The sequence below is a fragment of the Pyrus communis genome, chromosome 6, assembly GCF_041283825.1.
Source record: "Pyrus communis isolate YQ-2024b chromosome 6, ASM4128382v1, whole genome shotgun sequence".
In the NCBI taxonomy this organism is placed as follows: domain Eukaryota; kingdom Viridiplantae; phylum Streptophyta; class Magnoliopsida; order Rosales; family Rosaceae; genus Pyrus; species Pyrus communis.
Genome location: NC_142570.1, coordinates 9,952,523 through 9,963,365, shown reverse-complemented (window position 1 = coordinate 9,963,365; position 10,843 = coordinate 9,952,523). Strand labels below are relative to the sequence as shown.

At 34.0% G+C, this 10,843-nt stretch overlaps 1 protein-coding gene across 1 annotated transcript; it reads right to left on the bottom strand.

Moving 5' to 3' along the window:
* Positions 1-7,397: 7,397 nt before the first annotated feature.
* Positions 7,398-8,422, bottom strand: LOC137711647 (late embryogenesis abundant protein At1g64065). The gene has a single exon (XM_068450901.2). The coding sequence runs from the start codon at positions 8,313-8,315 to the stop codon at positions 7,683-7,685; it is 633 nt and encodes a 210-aa protein (XP_068307002.1). The 5' UTR covers positions 8,316-8,422; the 3' UTR covers positions 7,398-7,682.
* Between the last annotated feature and the right edge of the window lie 2,421 nt (positions 8,423-10,843).

The following is a 10,843-nucleotide window of genomic DNA, read 5'->3' as shown; positions in this document are numbered from 1 at the left end:
TAACACTGCATGAATGAATGCATTCTTAACATCCAATTGCCTTAGATTTCATCCAAAATGAGCAGCCAACCAAAACTAACCTCACTGTAGTTGGTTTGACAACTAGGCTGAAAATTTCTCCATAGTTTATTCATTCTTCTTGGTTGAATCCCTTGGGAACAAGCCTTGCCTTATATATCCCAACACTGCCATCAGCATTCCTTTTGACTTTAAACACCCATTTACATCTCACAAGGTTTTTATGGGATGGTAATGATACTAAACTCAATGTACACTGAGAATATAATGTAGAGAGTTCATCTTTCATAGCATCAACCCAAACTGGACTCTTCAAACTAGGCTTGTATGTGGCTGGCTCAACATGGATCAAATATACCCCTCCATTCTCATGAATAGTTGGTAACAGAGTCATCTTCTTTGATATTCGACTCCTAGATCTGGTTTGCATTAGATGCAAATTCAATACAGGTATAGGAAGAACAACTTAAAAACTCTCAGGTTGAAATTCAGGAACCACAAGGGCTGTTGTTGAGGATGATTGTTCTTGTGCAGTAATGGTTGGTATTGTAGGTTGAGGACTTGGTAAATCTGGTAAGGATTGTGAAGATTGAGAAGAATGGGATGATATTGCAAAGTCACTAGGTAATGCGGAAGAATGAGTATTTGAATTTGGTATAGGTGACACCAGAACATTGTTGTGATCATGCATTATTAGTGTGGGAGAACCTATAAGGACTGTGTTTGTGATAGTGGTATTTGAAGTTGGGGGATACTAGAAAAAGATATGGAAATTTAGTCTCATCAAATTTAACATGCCTGGAAATCACAACTTTATCTTTACTAACCTCAAAATAGATGTAACCCTTGTACTTAGATGCATATCTAAGAAATACACACTTGGTTGTCCTAGATTGTAATTTGCTAGAGTTATAAGGTCTCAACAATGGATAGCATGAGCAACCAAATACTCTTAGATGACTAATATCAGGCATGGAACCATAAAGTGCTTCAAAATGGTGATTTCTGGTTTAATGTTCGGGATGGCATCCTATTGATAAGATACACTGATATTTGGCAAGCAAAAGACCAAAATATAGAAGGTAAATGGAATGTTTGTGAAAGTGTAATGGTTGTCTCAATGATATGACGATGTTTTCTTTCAGCTAAATTGTTTTGTTCTGGTGTTTGTGGACAAGACAACTGATGACTTATGCCTTTGTCAACAAGAAATGATTGAAACTTGATACCTATACACTCACCCCCATCACTTTGCAATATTTTGATAGTAGTGGAAAACTGAGTAAGAATGAATTAATAAAAGACAACAAATGTGGAGTAAACATTTGATTTATCGAGAATTGGAAACATCTAGCAGTATCTTGTACACACATCTATGAAGGTGACATAGTATTTAAAGCCTTCTATAGAAACACAAGGAGCTGGGCCCCATACATCACTATGTATAACCTCAAAAGGAATAACAGATTTGGACATAGTAGCTTGAAATGGTTGTTTTGTAAATTTGCCATCTCAGCATGTAGAACAAATTATTGGTTGAGTATCAACAACAACATATATATTGGACTTCCTAAGTATAAGAGAAGCAATACTATTTGAAGGGTGGCCTAATCTGCTATGCCATAGTCTAGAGGTTACTTGATGACCAAGAAATACAACAACCTTATATACACTTTGTAGATAGGGATGACAATTTAAACTGTTAAACCCAATAACTGTGGATAACAACCCGAATGGAACGGATTTGGGGATGAAAATTTGGTTATATTTTGGATATGGGGAAAAACTGAAAATATTATTCGGTTATGGTTTCGAATATGATTATAAGGGTCTTCAATCCGTATTCGTCCTCGAACCAAACAATACATATTATATAATTTATATATAATAAATATCGTATTGTATAATATATTATATAATATAATATATATTCACCAAACCCGTGACTTTGAGAATTACAAAAGTTACATTTTGTGGGACACTACAAAAGTTTTGAATTAAACCAATGAGAATTGAATAGTGCTTATAGGAGAGATCAAAGAGCAGCCAACATCATCAATATATCTGTATATTATAATAACGAAATTAGTATCTACTATATTATAATGTGTCAATTGAACGAATATATTTTTGGTATTGATAAACATGGATATAACTGTTAACTGATGAGGAATTCATTACCCCGTGGGTATGATTATAGATAATCTTCGATAGTTAATTTGCAGTTATTGATATGGTTACTTTGTGTGGTTATGGGGATGGATATAGCATTTTCGTCCCCAAACCGAACCGTTGCCATCCCTATCTGTGGATAAGATGATGATGTAGGTATTGGGATAGGATACAATCCATTATTGTAGATGCCTTTAAACAGTATTCTCCCTATGGTTTTGTCCTGAATCCAAAAATCAAAGGCATCGAAAATCAGCCAACAATTGTTATCAAGGCATATTTTGTGCATTGACAATAAATTCTATGATAGTTTAGGCATATATAAAACTGAAGTTAACTTCAATTTATGAGATGAAGTCTGTAATATTGATGATTCCACATGAGAAACTTGCAAACCTTCACCACTTGCAGTATGAATCATTTCATTAGATGGAAATGGTGCAGCCAAGGATAGATTGTGTAACTCAATAGTCATGTGATTCGTTGCATTAGAGTCAGTCAACCATACTTGCTGTGAATTTGAGTTTGATACCATTGGTGGGGCTGAAACATTAACATGCATAGTAGTCAAAGATCTTAAATTTGAGTTCATATTTGCATTCCTGAAGTGGCAATACTGAGCACTGTGGTTCTTTTTACCACAAATTTGACAACCCTCAATCATTTGTGAATAAATGTTCCTGAATCTATAGGTATCAGCAAGATGAAATTTTCCACAAATTTGGCATTGTGGTAATGAAGATCCAGAATACACCTGCTGATTTTGTGGAGAAAAACCAAAAATCCCATGTGTAGGGCTAAAATAAGAAGGTTTATTGTTTCCAAACCTTGAATTTAAGCCATACTGAAATTTACCCTTGACTTTATTCTTGTTGTGAAATGGCTTGAACTGATAATTGTTAAAACCACTGTTTTGATTACCATATGAGCCCCCCCTAAAGAATTTGCATTGGAAGAATTGTCATATGCATTTCCATATGATTACCATATGAGCCCCCTGAATTATCATTGGACTGAGAACTACCATGTCCAACAATCATAGAAGAGATAAATGAAGTTGTAGAGTTATTACCGTCAATCATAGCTTCTTCAGCAAGCAATTGAGACCTCAAATCTTTGATAGAAATCACATGTTCCCTTCCCCTAATTATGGATCTGATCGTATTATACTTGGCTGACAAACCATTTAGAGTAAGAATTACTATATCATCATCATCATCAAATACAACACCAGTTGCAGAAAGAGATAGTCTTTAACTTCTTTAATCCTCTGAAGATACAAAGAAATATAATCATTACCATTTTTTATAGTTTGCAATTCTGACTTAAGTTGAAAAATGCTGGTACGTGTGACAGTAGAAAATTGTTCTTTAAGCCTTGTCCATAAATCTTGAGCACTGACATTACCAATGGCACAAGACATTGCAGATGGTGAAAGGGTAGCAGTAATCAAATGCATCAATGCTCTATCATGCATCTTCCACACTTTATACTCATCAATTTCAGGTTGTGGAGTTGAACCTCCAGAGATAACATCTGAACCACTTGATACAACAAGAGCGAATTTTGGAGGACACAATGTTGAACCATCCACAAACCCCAAAATCCCATGACCTTCAAGTAAAAGCTGTATCTGAAAATGCCAAGCTAAGTAGTTCGAATCATCAAGCTTGACCGTCACTAATGTTGATACAATTGAGATTAGGGACGTGATCAGAGATTGAAAAATTTGCAATTGAGAAGCAGTAACCATTGTTGTAGAAAATCAAGAACCTGTGCAGAGAATTCAAGAAACTTTGTAGAGAAAATCTTGAGTCAAGACTTGTATCGAAAGCTTGGTGTGCAGAGAAAAATCTTCAAGAAAGTGAATGTAGAAGAAGAGAGAGAAGTTTCTAAGATCCACAAAGAACAAGAAAGAGGCAGACAGATAATAAATGTCAAGCAGAAGCAACAAGATCAAACAATATCAGCGAGCGATTAGCTTTCTTCAGTGACGGTACCATATAAACCAAAGCACATTATAGAGAACTAGTGCAGGAATAAGGAAGAAGAAGAACATAGCTTTTAGAAAGAAGAAGAAGAGCAGAGCTTTTAGAGAGAAAAAGAATATTGTATACAATGAGAGTTTTTCATTAAATTCATTCGTACACTGTAACTTTCTTTTATATCAGTTCTTACAACTAATCTTACTTTGTATATTTCTAACTGCCTAACTCTTTATTACATCAGTCTAACAACTTGTACTAACAACCTCACTAATCATTAGACAAATGGCAGTCAATCTAATCATTGGATTATATCCTTAACAGTAACAAATAAGGCTATAAGTGATAAAACAACCATGCAATAATATCAAATAAAAAAACAATAACATGGCACAGTGAATGGGAGGAAAAAAAACGGATGCAGTGAATTTCTATTTTGAAATACTCAACAAAATTCCAACAGATTATTCAAAAACTTTTAGTCATGTTGTCAGACATTTAACTGTTAGACTCATTTGGCTTTGGCTACTAGTCACAAATAGAGTTTCAGACAACTAAATATTATAAATGATTTTCTTCATGGAGATCTACAAGAAGAAGTTTATATGCATCAACCTCAGCGTTTTGTCTATCCAAAATATATATCCATCTCATGTGCAAATTAGTTAAGTCCTAGTATGGACTTAAACAAGCTCCTAGAGCTTGGCATTCCAAATTCACAGGAGTATTACCAGCTTTGGGTTTTGTTGCTTCTCCATCCAATACTAGTCTCTTTGTGAAACATGATGGAACAAATATGATCATTTTATTGCTTTATGTTTAAGATATTATCTTAATAGGTTCTGATGTTTCTCAAGTTCAATCAGTAATTTACATTATTGGAGAATTGTTTGATTTAAAAGATATGGCAAGGTGACATACTTTCTTGATCTTCAAATTCAATACAAAGATAATGGTAATCTGTTTGTGAATAAAAAAGTGTGAAACATAGATGTAAGCCTACACTAACTCTATCTAAATCACATACTCCACTCCTTGTTTAAGAAGGAACTACTATCTGTGATCCAACTTTATTCATATTTTTCAGGTTAAAAGAATTAAGAGGTATCTATAGGGTACATTGGATTGTAGATTGACTTATAAATCTTCATCTCCAACTACAATTTCAGCACACTTAGATTCTGATTGGGTTAGCTGACATTAATACAAGGAGGTATGTTACAGTTTATGTAGTCTTCGTGGGATGTAACCCAATTTCTTGGCAATCCAGAAAGAAAGTCTTCAATGTCTAGGAGTTCTACTAAAGTGGTATATAAGTCATTAGCTCATTGTGTTGTTGATGCTTGTTGGATCAAATCCATATTTAAGGACTTACATGTGGTCATTCCTTCTCCTCCTATCTTACGTTGTGACAATCGTTCTACACTTGTTCTCAGTCCAAATTCAATTTTCCCTCTCGGATAAAACATTTTGATACAAATTATCAATTTGTTAGGGAAAAGGTTCAAAAATGAGATCTTCTGGTTCACTACATTTCTACCAAAGAGCAAGTTGTAGACATCCTAACTAAAGGTCTTCATAGTCCAGTGTTTGTTCATCATCGCTACAATCTTAACCATAGAAACCCAGGTTAAGATTGAAGGGGAGTAACACTACGAGAAAAAAAAAAAAAAAAAACCCCATTGCAGACAAAATAACTTTTTGCCGCTCACAACTTTGCCCGACAACATTTTGTCGGGTAAAGGACGTTGCGAAAAACCCTTTATTTAAATGACATTTGTTGGGCAAATAGAGTTGGCCCCATGAAATAAAGTTATCAAGTAAAGGTGTTTGGCTCGACGTCACTACCTTCGTCCAACAAAATTTCATCAGACAAATAGTAATTTCTGGTGGTGTAATAATAGAATGCCATATTTTCACTTGTGTATTGGTCCAGATGTCACTTGTGTGTTAGTTGCTTAATAACGAAGCTGTGTAGTAGCTTAGTAGCCAAGTAAATGTAATAAGGCTATAAATAGCAACTCTGTATTCTTTGTGCAGGATAATGAAAAGTCGGTTCTGTTACTTCTTCAAATCCATAACTCTTCTTCTTCTCAAAGCCTTAAGGAGACCAAATTTTTTAGGGTGAATTGTCAATTTAGTTCTTGAATTATCACCTTAGTGAAAATTTGATCCCTAAACTATTTTTTTTCAGAAAAATTAGTCCTTGATTTATAAAAATCTACCCACTACATCCCTAATATTATATTCGAAGCTACTATATTCAATTTTCCATCAATTTAAGTCACATTACTTGCATGTGATACACATTAGAGGTTATATTGGTAGTTTTCCATAAAGAAATAGTGTATGGAGTTAACTTTTGAGTGTAAATTGGTAGTTTTACATAAGAAATCGTTTATGTTAACTTTGGAGGGTAAATTAGATGTTAGATTCACAATCTATATGATATGTGAAGGGCTTATAGGCGAGAAAATGATAATATTACACTATAAAGTGTGTCAAGTGACCTAAATTGAAGAAAAATTGGATAAAATAGCTTTGAATATAATAGTAGGGATGAAATTAGCAATTTTTAATGAATTTAGGGATTTATTTTATCGAAAAATAAATTCAGAGACCTAATTTTCAGTGAGGTAATAATTCAGGGACTAAATCGGCATTTCACCCAATTTTTAAAACCAAATTTGTATACAAAATGATGCGATTGTAGATGATTAGATTATGAATAAGTGTCAATTAATGTACTTGTTTCTTAATGGTAACACATCATTTGATTTGTAAATTTAATTTAAAAATCTGGTCTCTCTAGTATTATCTATTACTCAAATGTTCAAGTAAATCCTATATAAGTGTGGATTTTCTTGATGACTACGCGCTTGGTCCAACAAGAGAGACATGTCGCTCATCTTTGCTTTTAGTAACATGTTTAGAACTTTATCCATTTACCTATCAAGCTTTACTTATATATTAGTTCTTCAATCTCCAAAAATGGGTATCTATTAGTCCCCAAATTTAAGTTGATTAACCATTACCGTAATCTAAAGTCCGCACTTTCAAAATGGGCCTTTTATAATAGTTTAGGACTGTTTTAAAAAGAACTAGCTAGTCATGAGCGTTTTTGCTAACACGTGAGGAGCCTTGTGCGGAGATTATAGATAAGGCCCTCACTAACAGTCTTCTAATTATGTAAGGATAATGTTAGGGAAACTAAATTATCAATCAAGCAAATATAAAGATATCTTAGATTTCCTTATCACTGTAACCAAGTTTACTTTTCTTAGAGACCAAGTTTATTTTGATTTTATAAATTCCTCCAAGTGGAGGAGATAAAATATTCGAATATTGTGAATTTAAATATAACCCTAAAACCTTTAACTTTAACTAAACTTACTAGAAACAAAGGGAGAGGTAACAATACATATACCATTATAATAATAAATAAAAAACTAGTCCAAATCTAAATGCTCTAGCAAACGATGCAGCCAAGATGCACAGCTGCTCTGATCACTTGCACTGCAAACTTCTGAGAGTCTTGGATGACAGTTCAAATGCAATGGTGCAGTCCATGTTGGAAGACTTCTTCTTCTTCATTATAAGCATCAATTCAACCTTTCCCGTCAACTTAGCTGTGCTATTGAGAGTCAACACCCCGTTGCTCAATTCACTGCCAAGATTCGAATTGCTTAATGAACTCGAGCTCAAGCTGACCTCGACATTCACTTTTTTGGTGGAAAGCATTCCAGCCTTACTCTTTGGAATATCAACTTGCCCGACAGTCGCTCCTTGGTACAAAAACGTGACATTGCTAGCATCAAACTTGTAACGACCCCAGTTTGTGTTCTTGATCCTTATTTGGGTTGTGAATTTTGCGTCAAATGAAGGCGTTGCTGGGACAAAGTTGAGATCTTGAATGTTGATATTGCCTAGCCTAACTTTCGGAGTCTTAACTTTCATGACGGTAAGACTAATCACAGTTATGACAATGATCTGAAACACAATGAAAATACCAATATAAACGGCCAATTTGATTCTCTTCTTGCGTTTCAGCTCATCCGCAGATTGCAGAGACTCAGCATCACTTCTTGTGTAACCATTTACTGGTGCTAAGGGATCAGCCGGTCGAGTGCTCTCAGCCATCGTTCTTAGAATTCTTCGGATCTTTTGATGAGTGAAAGGAAAATTTCTCTATTTATTGGATATGAAACTTCGAGTTAGAGGAAGTTGTTTGTGAAAGTGAAGGACGAGTAGTATGTTATATATAGTTTTTGGAGTTTGTACAATTTCAATAAGTTAAGTGGCGGAATGAACTTCCAGGAACATGTGAGTTTCAGGCGAAGAATTTTATTTCAGACACGGACACCAGACGCGTCCAAAGACAGAGGCGGGGATTAATTATTGGCTTCTAGATGATCAATGACTTTGGTGAACTGAGGACCTTTTAGGCTTTTGCTACGAGTCATGAATCATGATACGGACATTTTAAATAATTAACATAAGCTTTCATTCATATAGCTAAAAGTCAAGAATCAATGGTTCTCGAGAGTCAACATAATTTTACAAAATGAAACAAATACAAAACATAAGAAACTAAAAACAATTAAGGCGGCTACAGAATTGTTTCTTTTATTCATGGACAATAACAAAAGGCAGGATATTCCATATAAACTTGCTTCCCTTCTGTTTTACAAAAGGTATTGAGAAACTAGCTTTGTTCTTACTTCCTCCAACATACATTTCTTTCTATTTTTCCTTCATGATAATATTTCTAAGTACTTTGATTGGGAGGAAGGATAAAACGTTCTTTTTCTGAGACGTGGGTAGTGCTGTCCACAGACCCGTTTGTACTTCTCCCACACTCTCTCAATTGAATGAATTGAAGAAGATCAATAACAAAAAACAAAAAAAATGTGTGGAAATAAAAATGGTTGTGTGAATATCACTGTTATTTATAAAAATACAAGAGAAAATATGTATGTAAATGAATGCAAGATGGCACTTTTGGTGTAGCAGTAACACCTTAATGGGTGCAAAATGATATCTTTGGAATGTCAATAGCAACACTATATATCTTACTAATTTATCCCAAGTCCTTTAGTACTTGCAAATTTCACAACCAAACATAAGCTACGTACAAAGTATAACAAAATCCCAAGGTTGATATGTACCCGAAATATAAGGTGGTACACTATATGTTATAATATAAGTAGACAACAAGGTTGATATGTTCTACTTTTGGGTATATATTTCTCAATGTTCCTCCACTCAGGCCATTTCCAACCGAATGGGCTATGTTTAGCCCTCGTCCAGATTATAGTCTTGCAAGAAATTATTTTTTTAATGAACAGTGTCAATCCATATTTATAAACCATCTCCAACCAAATGGGGCTATTCTTTAGCCCTCTCAATAATTTATTATTTTAAGTTTGTACTTTTATTTTATTGGTTAATTGAATAAAACTACCATTTTCAAATAAGGTTTCTAGACATATTTTGAGTGTCACTTGTCGCTAAATGAATAAGCCTCCAGACATATTTTGAGTGCCACTTGAAGATGTGGCCATTTGAAAATTATTGAAAAAATTAGAGGAAATATTATTGGAAGAGGTAAGAAAGGGGTGTGTATGAAAAGAGTGTTTGAGGTGAATAGAATGTGAAGAATTGAAATAAAATGAAGTAAAATAGTATGAAATGATGAAAAGACTTGGTATCACTTCTTTGGTAACCATGGTTTGCTGGTGCTGAAGGATAAGCCTGTTGGGACTTCTCAGCCATCTTAATTTCTTTTTCTGCAGTTAGAGCTTCGAAAGAAAAGGTTCTCTGCTTTTCTTTGTAAAATAAGAATTGATGAGCAAGTGTATTTGTTGTTTGATTGTGTGAATGTTGGTTGAGTGCAGGGTGGTATATATAGTGTTTGAAATATTTGGTTAATGAGTTAATTAGAGGAATGAAAATGCGCATATAGTTAGGTGTAGTTCATTCTTTGCATTTTGTGGGAAAGTTCAAAATTTTTTATATGAATCAAAATATATGATAATTCAATGGTACTTATATGAGATATCAAAGATTAGCCAACATTATCAATCTTTAGCTTTAATTTTTATGCTTTACAAGATCTATTCACTAAATCATTTTATCATCAATTAGATAGTGACGAAATTAATATTTCCTAAATTATCATGTGTCAATTGGACGAATATATTTTTTGTATTGACGAAAATAAATATAACCGTTAACCGATGGGGAATCTGTTACTTGATGAGTATGGTTATGGATAATACCCGATGGTTGATTTGTGGTTATGGATATTGTTATTTTTCGCGGTCATATGGATGAATATAGTATTTCCGTCTCTAAATCAAACCGTTGTCATCCCCATTCTCTACTAAACGAGTGAACATAAGTCAAAGGTGTGGAAATGATTATAAAAAAAGAAAAAAAAAAAAAGAGATAGAATAATAGAATTCGAGGGCTTTAAAAGACTTTGCCTACAACGAAAAGTCATAAAAATATGAAAACGCGCATGCATAAAGACTCTGTCCATTTTCGTACAACATCACCATCAGCAAGAAGTAAGCTAGCTCCTCCCGGGAAATTATTGGACCGTCTAGAAGATTTTAAGTCAAAACCCTTCAACTGTATGCGTGTTTAGCAACCTTTTGGTATAT